We start from the raw sequence: 17,178 nt of genomic DNA on the forward strand, positions 1-17,178 counted from the left end.
CAACAATGCAGTGCAGAATTCTAATGTCTCATTTACTGTGCATTGATTTTGGCCGTGCCCTGAACCGATAAATCTCTGTGGCTCTGACCATGGTGCACTGTTTCTCCCCCCCAGGTCAATCTCTCCTTAACTTCAACGGTCAGGACTAACATGGTAAATGGCTAGGGCCCTTGAGAACCAGAGAGACCCAAGGGTTTAGATACATAGGTCTATGAATCATAGAAACATTAAAAAAATAGGTGCAGGAGTAGGCCATTCGGCCCTTCGAGCCAGCACCACCATTCAATATGATCATGGCTGATCATCCAAAATCAGTTCCCCGTTCCTGCTTTTTCCCCCCATTTTCCTTGATTCCGCTAGCCCTAAGAGCTATATCTAACTCTCTCTTGAAAACATCCAGTGAATTGGCCTCCACTGCCTTCTGTGGCAGAGAATTCCACAGATTCATAACTCTCTGGGTGAAAAGGTTTCCCCTCATCTCAGTCCTAAATGGCCTACTCCTTATTCTTAAACTGTGACCCATGGTTTTGGACTCCCCCCCCCAATATCGGGAACATTATTCCTTCATCTAGCCTGTCCAATCCCTTAAGAATTGTATATGTTTCTATAAGACAGACGTAGATGGAGTGGTTAAGTTGCTGTTTGGCACGCTTGTTTTCATCGGCATGTATATTAGAGAAGTTGGGATAGACACAAAATGCTGGAGTGCCACAGCGGGACAGGCAGCATCTCTGGAGAGAAGGAACGGTTGACGTTTTGGGTCGAGACCCTTCTTCAGACTCGAAACTTCACCCATTCCTTCTCTCCAGAGATGCTGCCTGTTCCGCTGAGTTACTCCAGCATTTTGTGTCTACCTTCGATTTAAACCAGGATCTGCAGTTCTTTCTTACGCAGAGAAGTTGGGATGTTGTGTTACAGCTGTACAGGACATTGATAGGGCTTCATTTGGAGCACTGTGGAGTACCTCATTGGAGTGCTGGGTACAGTTCTAGTTTCCCCGCTGTAGGAAGGGCGTAATTAAACCGGAAAATATTAACGAGAAGTTACTGGGTTTGGAAGGTTTGAGTTATATGAAAAGGGTGGACAGGCTGGGTCTATTTTTTCCTGGAGTTTAGAAAACTTATTTGTGACGAAATTGGGGTGACCTATGGGCATTACATAACCAACAACAATTTTCCTTTCCACATCTGGCTTACTTTAGACTTTAGAGATACAGCGTAGAAACAGGCACTTCGGCCCACTGAGTGCGCACCCACCAGCGATCACCCCGTACACTAACACTATCCTACACACTAGGGTCCAGAGGAGGTTTACAAGAATGATCCCAGGAATGAGTAGGTTAACCTATGATGATCATTTGTCGGCTCTGGGCCTGTACTCGTTGGAGTTTAGAAGAATGAGAGGGGACCACATTGAAACATACAGAATAGTGAAAGGCATGGATAGAGTGGATGTGGAGAGGATGTTTCCACTAATGGGAAAGTCTAAGACTAAAGGTTATAGAATTAAAGGATGTTCTTTTAGGATGGAGATGGGGATAATTATTTTTTTGTCAGAGGGCGGTGAATCTGTGGATTTCTTTGGCACAGTAGGTGGTGGAGGCCAAGTCAGTGGATATTTTTAAGGCAGAGATAGATTCTTGATTAATGCAGGTGTCGGGGGTTATGGGGAGAAGGGAGGAGAATAGGGTTAGGAGGGAGAGATAGATCAGCCATGATTGAATGGTGGAGTAGACTTGATGGGTTTAATGGCCTAATTCTGCTCCCATCCCTTATGACATTTCAGATCAATACACTTCTTCGGACTGAGTTCCTTGTTTCTTACCATCACAACGTTTAAGAAACAGTTATACGTGGATATGACAGATTTAGAGGGACATGGGCTAAATGTAGGCAGGTGGGACTAGTATAGATGGTACATGCTGGTCGGCATGGGCAAGGTGGGCCAAAGGGCCTGCGTCCATGCAGTGTGACTCGATCACTCTACGTGGCCAACGGGAGGTTGTCGAGATGTATGCATCATTCTTCGTCCATCATTCCAAATTTCTACGTTCCGCAACATTTTTAATTTTATTTTTTCGAGATACAGCGCGGAAACAGGCCCTTCGGCCCACCGAGTCCGCGCCGCCCAGCGATCCCCGCACACTAACACTATCCTACACACACTAGGGACAATTTTTACATTTACCCAGTCAATTAACCTACATACCTGTACGTCTTTGGAGTGTGGGAGGAAACCGAAGATCTCGGAGAAAGCCCACGCAGGTCACGGGGAGAACGTACAAACTCCGTACAGACGGCGCCCGTAGTCGGGATCGAACCTGAGTCTCCGGCGCTGCATTCGCTGTAAGGCAGCAACTCTACCGCTGCGCCACCGTGCCGCTGGTTCAGCACAAACTCAGTTCGATGGTTCACTTGTTTTAATGGATTTAAATTGAATATTGCGGGAGAATTTCCTTAAAGCTGACCTGAGTTAAGGGAAATGGGAAGGAGGGATGCAGTTTCCTCTCATGCCTGACTTGCTGAGTATACCAGCATTTCTGTTTTTAATTTTGATTTGCGGCATCTTCATTTTTTTTTTTTTCACTTTTGAGTTACAGAAACATTTGTCTGACATCTCCTGCCTGTCTGGGAAGGTTGCCATCTTGCCATATGTGAGATATTTCATTGTTTAAATTACAAAATCCTGATTCATTTTCCAAGGTCTTGCATATTATTCATCTCATGAGGATCTGTGGCGTCGAAAGGAACTGCAGATGCACAACAGCAAATGTATGTGGAGAGGATGTTTCCGCCAGTGGAAGAGTCCAGGACTAGAGGCCACAGCCTCAGAATTGAAGAAAGTTCTTTCCGGAAGGAGATGGGGAGGAATTTCTTTAGGTCAGAGGGTGGTGAATCTGTGGAATTCTTTGCCACAGAAGGCTGTGGATTCCAAGTCAGTGGATATATTTAAGGCAGAGATAGATAGATTTGTGATTAGTACAGAGGGATCATAGGGAACAAGGAGATGGCAGACCAATTGAACAAATACTTTGGTTCTGTCTTCACTAAGGAAGTCATAAACCGTCTGCCGGAAATAGCGGGGGTCTAATGAGATGGAGGAACTGAGGGAAATCCAGGTTAGTCGGGAAGTGGTGTTAGGTAAATTAAATGGATTAAAGGCAGATAAATCCCCAGGGCCAGGTAGGCTGCATCCCAGAATGCTTAAGGAAGTAGCCTCAGAAATAGTGGATGCATTAGTGATAATTTTTCAAAACTCTTTAGATTCTGGAGTAGTTCCTGAGGACTGGAGGGTAGCTAATGTAACCCCACTTTTTAGGGAGGGAGAGAGAAAACGGGGAATTATAGACCAGTTAGCCTAACATCGGTAGTGGGGAAAATGCTAGAATCAGTTATTAAAGATGTGATAGCATCACATTTGGAAAGTGGTGAAATCATCGGACAAAGTCAGCATGAATTTACCAAAGGCAAATCATGTCTGACGAATCTTATAGAATTTTTCGAGGATGTAACTAGTAGAGTGGATAAGGGAGAACCAGTCGATGTGTTATATCTGGACTTTCAGAAGGCCTTCGACAAGGTCCCACATAGGAGATTGGTGTACAAACTTAAAGCACACGGTATTGAGGGTTCAGTTTTGAGGTGGATAGAAAATTGGTTGGCGGACAGGAAGCAAGGAGTAGGAATAAACGGGTCCTTTTCGGAATGGCAGGCAGTGACTAGTGGGGTACCGCAAGGCTCAGTGCTGGGACCCCAGTTATTTACAGTGTATATTAATGATTTGGACGAGGGAATTTAATGCAACATCTCTAAGTTTGCGGATGACACGAAGCTGGGTGGCAGTGTTAACTGCGAGGAGGATGCTAGGAGGCTGCAGAGTGACTTGGATAGATTAGGCGAGTGGGCAAATGCATGGCAGATGCAATATAATGTGGATAAATGTGAGGTTATCCACTTTGGCGGCAAGAACAGGAAAGCAGAGTATTACCTGAATGGTGACCGATTGGGAGAAGGGGAGATGCAACGTGACCTGGGTGTCATGGTGCACCAGTCATTGAAAGCAAGCATGCAGGTGCAGCAGGCAGTGAAGAAAGCGAATGGTATGTTGGCATTCATAGCAAGAGGATTTGAGTTTAGGAGCAGGGAGGTTCTGCTGCAGTTGTACAGGGCCTTGGTGAGACCGCACCTGGAGTATTGTGTGCAGTTTTGGTCTCCTAACCTGAGGAAAGACGTTCTTGCCTTAGAGGGAGTACAGAGAAGGTTCACCAGATTAATCCCTGGGATGGCGGGACTTGCATATGAGGAAAGACTGGATAGACTGGGCTTGTACTTGCTGGAATTTAGAAGACTGAGGGGGGATCTTATAGAAACATATAAAATTCTTAAGGGGTTGGAGAGGCTAGATGCGGGAAGATTGTTCCCGATGTTGGGGGAATCCAGAACCAGGGGTCACAACTTAAGGATAAGGGGGAAGTCTTTTAGGACCGAGATGAGAAAACATTTCTTCACACAGAGAGTGGTGAGTCTGTGGAATTCTCTGCCACAGAAGGTAGTTGAGGCCAGTTCATTGGCTATATTTAAGAGGGAGTTAGATGTGGCCCTTTTTGCTAGAGGGATCAGGGGGTATGGAGAGAAGGCAGGTACAGGCTACTGAGCTGGATGATCAGCCATGATCATATTGAATGGCGGTGCAGGCTCGAAGGGCCGAATGGCCTACTCCTGCACCTATTTTCTATGTTTCTACAGGGCTTATGGGGAGAAGGCAGGAGAATGAGGTTAGGAGGGAGAGATAGATCAGCTATGATTGAATGGCGGAGTAGACTTGATTGGCCAAATGGCCTAATTCTGCTCCTGTGACTTATGATCTAATGATGCTGGTTTACAGGGAAGATAGACATATAATGCTACAGTAACTCAGCTGGTCAGGCAGCATCTCTGGAGAAAAGGAGTTGGTGATATTTTGGGTCGGAACCCTTCTTCAGACCTGTGGTTGCAGACTGGATAAACATGAGCAGAGTGACATTCAGCTAACCCTAACATTTCTAGTTTACTTGCCTGATGGAACATTTTGCCTCACTAAAATAACTTTCCAGATTTGAAAGAAAGCTGCGGTGTTTTTAAGATAAATATTAGTCCAAGCTGTAAATCTTAGTTGTACAGTCCAGTTTTTTTTTTTAAACAAGCATTTTAAACCCTTGTATACCCTTACAACTCCAAGATCTTATTCTTTTGTTCAGGATTTGAAACAATAGAGAAAGCATGGTCCATTTTAAACAATAGACCAAGTAAAAACCGGAACAAATAACCAAAATGCTGGGAAAACTTCACAGGCCAGGCAGCATCTATGGAGGGAAATGGACAGGCTACGATTCTGATTGGGACCCTTTTTCAAACTGCTGGAATGGAGGGGGTGGAAGCTTTAGACTTTAGAGATACAGCGTGGAAACAGGCCTTTCGGCCCACCGAGCCTGCGCCGACCAGCGATCATCCCGTACACTAGCACTATCCGACACACTAGCGACAATTTACAACCGGCCTAACCCAATTGACCTATAAACTTGCAGGTCCTTTGAGTGTGGGAGGAAACCAGAGCACCTGGAGAAAACCCTCGCGGTCACTGGAAGTGCATATACAAACTCTTTACAGACAGTACCCTTGGTCGGGGTACGAACCCGGGTCTCTGGCGCTGTAGGGCAGCAACTCTACCGCTGTGCCAATGTGCCCCCCCCAAGCTGGTAGAGAGAGGGGAGGGGGAAGACTGAATTTGCAGTGTTTTTTTGGTCGTGATTCCAGAATCTGCAGTCACTTGTGTGTCCAGGTAAAGAATTGAAACACATTGATTGATTGATACTTTTTATCACGTGTGACATGTATCACGGTGAAATTCTTTGTTTTTGCCTACCATACACAAGGTATGCAAAGAGTACAGGCCGTCGATAAAGTCACAAAATGTTCAATGTAATCTCAATGGACTACATTCTCAAGTAGGAAGATTTTACTTCCAGCATGACCTTCCTGAATATGAATCTTCACTTTCTGTTTTCGTGCCACGTATCTGCTATGTTTCCAAACCGTTCTGTTTGGGAATGAGGAGGGTCATCTCTGCCAAATCTACTGCCCAGGGAGTAGCTCGATTGGAAATGAAATGGGATGGCTCTATTGTGAGGCCCAATCAAAAATAACAGTGCCCGTGATTTGACCTGACAACTCATTGGAAATTTCAGCGTAAACCACTGTCTGTCCCGCTGAGTTTTAGTTTTTAAGTGTCTAGTTTTAGAGATACAGCGCGGAAACTGGCACTTTGGCCCACGGATTGCATGCCGACCAGCGATTTACATGTATACCAAGCCAAGTAGCCTCCAAGCCTGAACGTCTTTGGAGTGTGGGAGGCAAACGAAGCTCCCGGAAATAAATCCACGCAGATCTCGGGAGAATGTACAAACTCCACACAGACAGCACCTGTAGTCAGGATCGAACCCAGGTCTCTGGCGCTGTAAGGCAGCAACTCTACCGCTGCACCACCGTGCCGCCCCATGGTTACTCCAGCACTTTGTATCCTTTTTTTGTGAACCACTGTCTTTTGGGGACCCCGAATCAAATCCTGGAATCTGTTTCACCACAAACATATGGAACACGAATCTTGCAATTGCTTTGCTTGTCCGCTCCTAAAATGACCAATTGGATTCATCACAACATTAGACTGCCTGCTGATGTTAAAAAATTGATTTTACAAAGCTGTAATTAATTGCACAAAACAATGATATTGTGAGAAATATGCTGCACATCTTTTTTTTTAAAGAATGGTTTGATTTGACAATTAGTGTATAAGAATAGATTACCAATATATTAATAAATAGGTTGGTTTACATGCTCTTCATCATTCAAGCTCCCACGTTCCAAAGGCGTGCAGGTGTGTAGATTAATTGGCTTCTGTAAATTACCACTGGTGATTAGGATGTGAAAGTGGGATAACATAGAACCAGCGTAGACTATCTAGCGATCGATGGTTGGCGTGCTGAGTTGGCCGAAGTGCCTGTTTCCACGCTGCATCTCCAAACTAAACTAAACTAAATTTTAAAAGTGGAGGGTGAGATATCATATCATATCATATATATACAGCCGGAAACAGGCCTTTTCGGCCCACCAAGTCCGTGCCGCCCAGCGATCCCCGTACATTAACACTATCCTACACCCACTAGGGACAATTTTTACATTTACCCCGCCAATTAACCTACATACCTGTACGTCTTTGGAGTGTGGGAGGAAACCGAAGATCTCGGAGAAAACCCACGCAGGTCACGGGGAGAACGTACAAACTCCTTACAGTACAGCACCCGTAGTCAGGATCGAACCTGAGTCTCCGGCGCTGCATTCGCTGTAAAGCAGCAACTCTACTGCTGCGCTACCGTGCCGCCCTTGGGGAAGTAGATTTTCCTCTCTCATAACTGCTAATTTCCTCCAATTTCTATGTCTTATTTCTGAGTTCCAGCATCAACAGTATTTCACTTTTGTACAATTGAAATTGCCTTTCTTTGATCCAACCAGCAGATGTGTTGTGACTAACATTAATGCTGTAAACCACAGTGAGTAGCTCCAGATTGTATATTAGGGAGTAAATACATAGCAAAGGCTCCAGATTCTAACATATCAGCAATAACAAGTACTTTTATTTAGTTCTGTAATCATTGCTGTTTAATGGCAATAAACATAGCAATCTGTGATCGTACTTGGCCAGGGCAAAAATGGGCTCCTGTGTACTATTAAACACCTTAACTAGTGGTCTTAATGTTTATTCACGAAAGAAGCTATTTAATACCTCACACACCCCATAATTGCACAGCATATAAATGTTTATCGCTCAGTTAAGAAACTCTATGTATGCCACCTGTTTCATTTAGTTTTTTTTAATTCTTCTGTATTTATTGTTTCAACTCGTATCTTAGGTTCCGTTTACTGAACTATGACCAGCTACCATGGCAGCCCAAGCACAGACCACTGCCTCTGAAAAGAAAGAAGGCAAGAGCTCCATCATTGAAGAGGATGTCTTCACAGAGACCAACAAAAAGCCATCAGCCTCTGCAGCATCGCGAGGTACATAGGAAAGCTTTTTTTTCTCTACAGTTTGCAGGCTGTGGACATAGCCAGCATTTGCTGCCCACCCCATCCTTCCTTCAACTGAGTGGCTTTACCAAGTCATCTTAGTTCATAAATTCACAAGGTCTAGGAGCAGAATTAGGCCATTCGGCCCATCAAGTCTACTCCGCAGGTTCTATCGCGGCTGATCTATCTTTCCCTCTCAACCCCATTCTCCTACCATCTCCCCATATCCCCCTGACACCCTTTACTAATCAAGAATCTGACCATTCTTGCTATTGAGGGCCTGCAGCGTAGGTTTACTAGGTTAATTCCCGGAATGGCGGGACTATCATATGTTGAAAGACTGGAGCGACTAGGCTTGTATACACTGGAATTTAGAAGGGTGAGAGGAGATCTTATCGAAACGTATAAGATTATTAAGGGGTTGGACACGTTAGAGGCAGGAAACATGTTCCCAATGTTAGGGGAGTCCAGAACAAGGGGCCACAGTTTAAGAATAAGGGGTAGGCCATTTAGAACTGAGATGAGGAAAAACATTTTCAGTCAGAGAGTTGTGAATCTGTGGAATTCTCTGCCTCAGATGGCAGTGGAGGCCAATTCTCTGAATGCATTCAAGAGAGAGCTGGATAGAGCTCTTAAGGATAGCGGAGTCAGGGGATATGGGGAGAAGGCAGGAACGGGGTACTGATTGAGAATGATCAGCCATGATCACATTGAATGGCGGTGCTGGTTCGAAGGGCTGAATGGCCTCCTCCTGCACCTATTGTCTATTGTCTATTCCCCGTCTTGAAAAAAATATCCATTGACTTGGCTTCCACCGACGTCTGTGGCAGTGAATTCCACAGGTTCACCACCCTCCGACTAAGCAAATTCCTCCACATCTTTCTCAGAAGACGATTAAGAGTCAAACAAAATACTCTGGATATGAAGCTGCATTTAACGAGACCAGGCAAGGATAGCAGTTTTCGTTCATTAATGGATGTTGGTGAGCCAGATGGGGTTTTAAGAGCAGCCCTGCAGTTTCATAGTCATGATTAGCTTTTTAATTCCAGATTTGCGTAATGAACTGATTTTAAATTGCTGAGCTTTCATGGTGGGATTTGAACTCGTGCCTCCAGGTCATTAATCCAGGCCTCTGGATTATAAATCCAGAGAGGTAACTGCTATGAACCTGCACGATTTGTTTGAGAAGCTGTACTGAATCACCCCCTCCAATGTATAGGAAAATAAATAGTACTCTCATTCAGATGTGATAACGGCATTTAAGAGGCTGTGACATAGGCACGTGGATAAGAGAGAATGGAGGAGTGTGGGTTATGTTAGGCATGGGTAGATTAGTTTATCTTGGCATCAGGTTCATCATGGCATTGTGTTCAGTTCTGGGCACCGTGTTATAGGAAAGATGTCAAGCTGGAAAGGGTACAGAGAAGATTTACGGGGATGTTGTCAGGATTAGAGGGTCTGGGCTATAAGGAGAGGTTGAGTAGGCTGGGACTCTGTTCCTTGGAGTGCAGGAGGATGAAGGGTGATCTTATCAAGAGATCAAGATCAAGATCAAGATATCTTTATTTGTCATCCAAAAAACAAGTTTTTTGGACGAAATTTCGTCACCCACAGTCCAACAATAAGAGCAATAAAATAAGCAAATTACACAACCCCAACCAACACAAAACCCCCCAAAAAGAAACATCCATCACAGTGAGTCTCCTCCAGTCCCCTCCTCACTGTGATGGAAGGCCAGAATGTCTTTTTTCTCTTCCCCTGCCGTCTTCTCCTGCGGTCAGGCTGTTGTCGTTGCCATGTTCCAGGCTGCGCCGGACGGTGAAATGTCCGCAACGGGCCGACCCAAGCCCCGCTGTAAGTCGGGGCGGTCGGGGCTCCCGACATTGAAGCCCCCGCCGAGCAGAGAAAATTCCGTGGCCTATTTCAGGCCGCGCCGGACGGTGAAATGTCCGCGGTGGGCCGACCCAAGCCCCGCGATCCGCTGCCGCTGCCGGAGCTCCCGATGTCGGCATCCACGCGGCCCGAGCCTAAGGCGAGTCGCAGCCGCTCCCGCAGCCTCCGAGAACGGCCGGCTCCGCTGATGGTGAGTCTGGTCCGCGGGCTCTGCGAACCAGAGCCCTGGAGGCCGCCAGCTCCAGGAGTTGGGCCGATGGTAGGCCGCAACAGGAACGGAGACACGGCCCAGAACACAAAGGTCGGGTCTCCGTTCGGAAGGGACACATATTACAATTTTACAGTTCCCCCCCTCCCCCCCACACCCACACATAGTACACAAACACAAAAACACCACATCACAACTACAATTAAGACAACAAAAACAACAAAAACACAAAGACAAATGGACTGCAGGTAAGCCGCAGCTGCTAGGGCAGCGCCGCCATCTTAGAGGTGTATAAAACCATGAGAGGAATAGATCAGGTAGATGCACAGAGTCTCTTGCCCAGAGTAGGTGAATTGAGGACCAGAGGACATAGGTTTAAGATGAAAGGGAATAGATTTAATAGGAATCTGAGGGGTAACTTTTCCACACACAGGGTGGTGGGTGTATGGGCCAAGCTGCTAGTGGAGGTAGGTGAGGCAGGGACAATCCCAACGTTTAAGAAACAGTTAGACAGGTACATGGATAGGACAGGTTTGGAGGGATATGGACCAAACGCGGGCAGGTGGGACTAGTGTAGCTGGGACATGTTGGCCGGTGTGGGCAAGTTGGGCCGAAGGGCTTGTTTCCATGCTGTATCACTCAATGACTCTATGTTCAGCATGACCATTGTGGGCCGAAGGGCCTGTTACTGTGCTGCACTGTTCTCTGTTTCATGTTCTATTTATCTAGCACATGCCCTGTTTATTAGACAGGGCGGCCGGAAGCTGAGCCAGAGGGCGAGGCAGTACTGAAGGGGAGTTGTGTTGAGTATAAACACCAACGTAGGCTGCAAGGGCGAAAAAGCAGGTTTCCCGATTATTTATTTTCTGTCCAGTTTAATGAATGGGGTGCTCGGATACAGGTTGCAATTTGGCATCGCTGGTTTCTGTGAGGAATCCTCTGACTGTGCAGCGAGTTCATGTTAGACCCAAGTGGACGGAGTATTGAAGAAGGTGGATTTCTGTTCCTTGTACAGTCACCTGCCAGTGTTGGACTTTAGCCCTGTGGGTTGCCAATCAGCCGAGTCCTGCTGAGATGAAGGCAACGAAACCAAACGATGATAATCCCATGCCTAACATTTTGCATTCACGTCTGGGCTTCCCAGATTCCACCTGGTTATGAAGTAGTAATTTTGAATTCTCTTTCAAGCAGAGGTAATCGCGCAAAGCATTTATTTATTTATTACAGATCCTATAGAATCGGATAGGTTTTGTGCGCATTGCACTCACAGTTTGCCCTTGACTAGTCCAAAACCCCAAACACTATAAACAATCCCAGCGCTGTATACATTGTTTGTTTGGGCCTGGTTTCTTGCCAGCGATGAAGTGAATCATCTGAAGCCTTTGGCCAGCTGTGAGCTGGAAAAGTTGTTACTTCCTGATATACACATGAAAGGATGTTAATCTTTGGCAATGTTCCTGATTTTGGGATGACCCCCCTTTTCCCCCAGACAGCGTGCAGAATGTTTTCTTTGGTGGGAAAGGCAAAAGAGCCCAGCCTGAACATTTCTTTGGAGACCGAGCTCGGTCATCATGTCTTGTAATCATGTGAACAATGTAAAAAAAGTATGTGGTTGACTGATGTCAGGAAGCAGTCATTCATTTCTCTTTGCCTGTTTCGCAAGCCTATTGTGGTCATCTCAACTAGTACAGTACTTTAGCGTGGCATCGTATTATCAAATTTCCATCACAAAAAATAAAACCTCTTTGGAAGAACTCAGTGAATCAAGCAGCATCCGTGGGGGAGAAAGGAATTGTTGACGTTTCTGTTCGAGGATCTGCATCAGGACCCAGTATTTAAGCTCCAGCAGTTTGTGTTCTGCTTCAGATTCCAGCGTCCACAGTCTCTTGTGTTTCCATGTTCTGTTACAACATAGAAGGAAGCCACTTCAACCTGCTTGCATTCATCCTTAATTCTGGCCTTATAAACTATTATTCCCACCAACCTGCCCCATATTCTATCCAACAGCAACGCACTAGGGGCAGATAGCCTACCGACCCGCGCGTCTTTGGGATGTGGGAGGAAATTGGAGCACATGGCGAAACAGATGTAGTCACAGGGAGAACGAGCAATCTCTGAGACAGCAGTAGGTGGGATGATTGAACCTGCGCAGTTTGAGTTGAGAGTAGCATCGACTAACTATACCACAGTTCCACCATGTTGGAACAGACAGGGCTTTCTTCATTGCATCTGTTTTGGGCAGGTATGGGTACAGTGAAGTTTATGTTCTTCTCTATGCTATTTCTAGAATAGTGAATTCTATGCTAGAATAGAAGGGCGGCACGGTAGCGCAGCGGTAGAGTTGCTGCCTTACAGCGAATGCAGCGGCGGATACTCAGGTTCGATCCTGACTACGGGCGCCGTCTGTACAGAGTTTGTACGTTCTCCCCGTGACCTGCGTGGGTTTTCTCCTTGTAGTTCGGTTTCCTCCCACACTCCAAAGACGTACAGGTATGTAGGTTAATTGACTGGGTAAATGTAAAAATTGTCCCTAGTGTGTGTAGGATAGTGTTAATGTGCGGGGATCGCTGGGCGGCGCGGACTTGGTGGGCCGAAGGGCCTGTTTCCGCGCTGTATCTCTAAATCAAAAATCTAAAAAATACTGAAAGGCTTGGAGAGAGTGGATGTGGAGAGGATGTTTCCACTAGTGGGAGAGCCTAGGACTAGAGGTCATAGCCTGAATTAACAGACGTCCTTTTAGGAAAATGAGGAGGAATTTCTTCAGTCAGAAGGTGGTGAATCTGTGGAATTCTTTGCCACAGAACGATGTGGAGGCCAAGTCATTGGATATATTTAAGGCAGAGATGGATAGATTTTTGATTGGTAAGGGTGTCAGAGGTTCAGGGAGGAAGGCTGGTGAATGGGGACCTTCAATCTGAAGCTTTTTGTGTCTATCTTCGGTTTAAACCACATCCGCAGTTCCTTCCTACAATATTTCAGTGCCATTGTGATGAACTGAATCTGCCCACCCCTACAGGTAGCAAGTCTCAGACCACAATCAGGCCTGGCCAGGTAAGTGGTTGGACGTGCTCCACCTCCCTGCTTGAGTGCAACCCTAAACCTTCCCAGGAGCTCATCCATTGAGGACAAAGCAGCCCACTTGCATGGTATGCCATTCCAAACCTAAACATTCATTCCTCCACTGTTGGTACACAATGGCTGCAGTGTGCAGCATTCCAGTTCTTCGCTTAGGCTTTCTTGCAAAAGAGATGTAATGCTGAGGCTCCATAGGGTGCTGGTCAGGCCAAATTTGGATTACTGTGAGCAAATTTGGGCCCCATATCTGAGGAAGGATGTTCTGGCTCTGGGGAGGGTCCAGAGGAGGATTACAAGAATGATTCCAGGAATGAGTGGGTTAGCATATGATGAGCGTTTGTCAGCACTGGGCCTCGACTCGCTGGAGTTTAGAAAGTTGTGCTGGGACCTCATTCAAACTTACAGAATAATGAAAGGCATAGATAGAGTATACGTGGAAAGGATGTTTCCACTGGTGGGAGAGTCTAGAACCAGAGTTCATAGCCTCAGAATTAAAGGACGCTCTCTTAGAAAGGAGGTGAGGAGAAACTTCTTTAGTCAGAGAGTAGTTCTTCTGTGGAACTCATTGCCACAGAGGGCTGTGGAGGCCAAGTCAGTGGATATTTTTAAGGCCGAGTTGGACAAATTCTTGATTAGAACGGGTGTCAAGGGTGACGGGGAGAAGGCAGGAAAATGGGATTAGGCGGCAGAGATCAGCCATGATTGAATGGCGGAGTAGACTCGATGGGCCGAACGGCCTACTTCTACTCCTATAACTTGTGAACTTGTGTGAGCCTCCTCTATTGAGGACAAAACAGCCCACTTGTGTAGTACGCCCTTCCAAACCTAAACATTCATTTCCCCACTATTGGTAGACAGTGGCTGCAGTGTGTGGAGCTCCAGTTATTTGCTTAGGCTTTCTTGCAACAGCACCTTCTAAAGCTGGAGGTTCTCTTCCAAGCCACACCTTATGCTGATTTAGAAATATATCACTAATCCCTCACTGTGACTGAGCCGAAATCCTGCAACTCCCATGGTATCGGCACTGAAAGACAGCACCGGTTTAAGAAGGTGACTCAACACTGTCTCCTCAAGTGCATTTAAGGAGAGGTTAATGAATGCTGGCCTGGCCAGTGGTCCAGATGTCCATAAATGAATAAATACTAAAACAATTGGCCAAATTATCCTTTAAGGTGAGGGGGTGAAAGAATTAATGGGAACCTAACTGGTTACTTTTTTTCCACAAAGGGTACTATCGCAACATTTAAGAAACATTTAGACAGGTACATGGATCGGATGGGTGTAGAGGGATATGGGCTAAAGGCAGGCAGGTAGGATTAGTGTAGATGGGGCATGTTGGTCGGTGTGGGCAAGTTGGGCCAAAGGGCCTGTTTCCACACTGTATGACTATAATAGACAACAGGTGCAGTGGCTGATCATTCACAATCAGTACCCCGTTCCTGCCTTCTCCCCATACCCCCTGACTCCGCTATCTTTAAGAGCTCTATCTAGCTCTCTCTTGAAAGCATCCGGAGAATTGGCCTCCACTGCCTTCTGAGGCAGAGGATTCCACAGATTTACAACTCTCTGACTGAAAACGTTTTCCTCATCTCCATTCTAAATGGCCTACCCCTTATTCTTAAACTGTGGCCCCTGTCAACTTTTTTTTGTCAACTGTGATCAGCCCCCTCCCTCTCTGCCTACCAAATACCTTGGAATATATTTGCCCCTCCAATCATGCTGTATCCCTGACTCTAACAACCCCAGATCCCAGATTTCTAACACTTCCCATCACACGTCAGACGCTTCCCAACTCTCCAGTGGCCGTATATGAGGCCCTGATCTCTACACTGCGTTCATACCTCCACTCTTGACCGCCTTCCTCCCAGGTTCCTCCCGTCCCCTGACCCTTCCTTGTGCTAAATCAGGTCTGGCCTTGCCTGTAGTTTCTCCCACAGCTCCAGTCCTGCAATGCAAGACCCTCCTCCTTCTCCACCCCAGCCACAGACTCCGCTTGGCCATCACTCCATAGCCCTGCCTGCCTTTGCTTTCTCTCCGCCTTACTCCCAAATGCTCAGCCAATTTGTTTGCCTCCCTCATCCATAGCCTAACCTCTGGACTCATGCCCAAGTTAGGGACAACACCAAGACTCGGTCGGGTTAGATCGTGACCAGTTGCTGCCTTACAGCGCCAAAGACCCGGGTTCGATCCTGACTAATGGTGCTGTCTGTGCGGATGTTTGGACATTCTCGCCGTGCAGGGCCGTTTTTACAGCATTATGGGCCCCTGGGCAAAGCAGTGTACTGGGGCCCCTACCGTTACTCTCCCCCACCCCCCTTTCCCTACCAGCCCCCCCCCCCCCCCCTGTCGTGCCGGCGAAAAGCACTTACCGAAAAGCACTTAGCGATGGACTTAGGGTGCTACATTGTTGCGAAAAGCACTTACAGATCGTTGTGAGAAGCACTTAACGACCGAAAATGTTGCGAAAAAAGCATTTATTGAACCTACATTTTAAAAGTAGTATTTATTTATTGCAAGTCACTTAACATACACAGATCAGCATGGAGCCCCTATGCTCGTGGGGCCATGGGCAAGTGCCCATCAGGCCCATGCGTTAAGACGGCCCTGTCGCCGTGACCGCGTGGATTTTTTCTGGGTGCTGTGGTTTCCTCCCACACCCCAAAGACGTGCAGGTTTGTAGGTTAATTGGCTTTGTAAATTGTCTCTAGCGTGTTGGCTTAGATAGGGTGCCCGTTGGTTGGCGCGGACTCAATGGACCGAAGGGCCTGTTTCCACGCTGTATCTCTACAAACTGAAACTAAATTACACGTAGGTTGACCAGTCTATAATACTGGATCCATCTCTAATCAGATTTCCTGCATCATTGACAGAATGATGGGGCGTCTAATCACTAGATAATTTCAATCAGTCCTCCCTACTACAAAACTACCTGATAGATTGCTGGCACGAAAGGTCATTGACCACAACAGACTTCACCGTGTTGCCACCTTAATTAAACGCAATTGGAAGCTGATTTCATCCTTTAATAATGTTTTTAAAAAAAGGATTATTTTTGGAAAGTAAAAAATAAACCATGTGGTGGGTCATGTGGGTTTACGTTTTTTGATCAGCACTTATTATTTTTAACATGTTTGAAGATGTCAGATGAGAAATGATAAAAGTCTGGCGTAATAAAGTTTAAAGAGTCAGTCCTTCTGAATTCAGGACCAGATCAGCTGAACAGTATGTAAAAAATAGGAATGAATCGCTCAATTGGCTGGCTTGCAGTAAAATTGTATCCTAATCCAAGAAAATGCATACAATCTCCCAGAATGTGTTGCAGGTGCTGATTGAAAGGCATCTTTGAAGTGGAAATTCGACTCCTTTTTTTCTCTCTCTTAACTTCTTTTTTCGTTTTGATGTTCTAATGAAGAGCCTGCCAGCCTGGCCCATCGAGGTAATGACTAGTACTTGATTGATCATTAGACAGGGGTTTCGGGAACGGCTGGAGCGCAGCAGGCTTTCTTTACAAAAGAAGAATTTAACATGTGAAGCTGGCAGGTTATTAAGTGCACACATTTTATTTATTACATCTCTGCGCTGGCTACGGCTGCCACACACATCCGTGTAACAGCGACAAGCGTGCACGCTGGAGAGCTGGTCGGTGCTTGCAGTGCCCTTTGACGTACTTCTGAGGGACATAGGGTGTTCAGCTCAGTTTAGTCTATTGTCACGTGTACCGAGGTACAGTGAAAAGCTTTTGTCGCGTGCTCACCAGTCAATAGAAAGACAATGCATGATGACAATCCAGCCATTTAGAGTGCACAGATACACGATAAGGGAATAAAGTTTAGTGCAAGGTAAAGCCAGCAAAGTCCAATCAAAGATAGTCCGGTGGCGCAGCGGTAGAGTTGCTGCCTTACA

The 17,178-nt window shown here is 46.2% G+C and overlaps 1 protein-coding gene across 1 annotated transcript in view; it reads left to right on the forward strand.

Moving 5' to 3' along the window:
- Nucleotides 1-17,178, forward strand: part of gli2a (GLI family zinc finger 2a) — a 425,818-nt gene that overhangs the window by 110,024 nt on the left and 298,616 nt on the right. The window contains exon 3 of the mRNA XM_078403330.1: nt 7,943-8,090. Coding sequence (XP_078259456.1) covers nt 7,973-8,090 — 118 coding nt within the window. The 5' untranslated portion in view covers nt 7,943-7,972. The remainder of the gene's footprint in view (nt 1-7,942; nt 8,091-17,178) is intronic.

The sequence above is a fragment of the Rhinoraja longicauda genome, chromosome 8 (genome assembly GCF_053455715.1).
Source record: "Rhinoraja longicauda isolate Sanriku21f chromosome 8, sRhiLon1.1, whole genome shotgun sequence".
Classification (NCBI taxonomy): domain Eukaryota; kingdom Metazoa; phylum Chordata; class Chondrichthyes; order Rajiformes; family Arhynchobatidae; genus Rhinoraja; species Rhinoraja longicauda.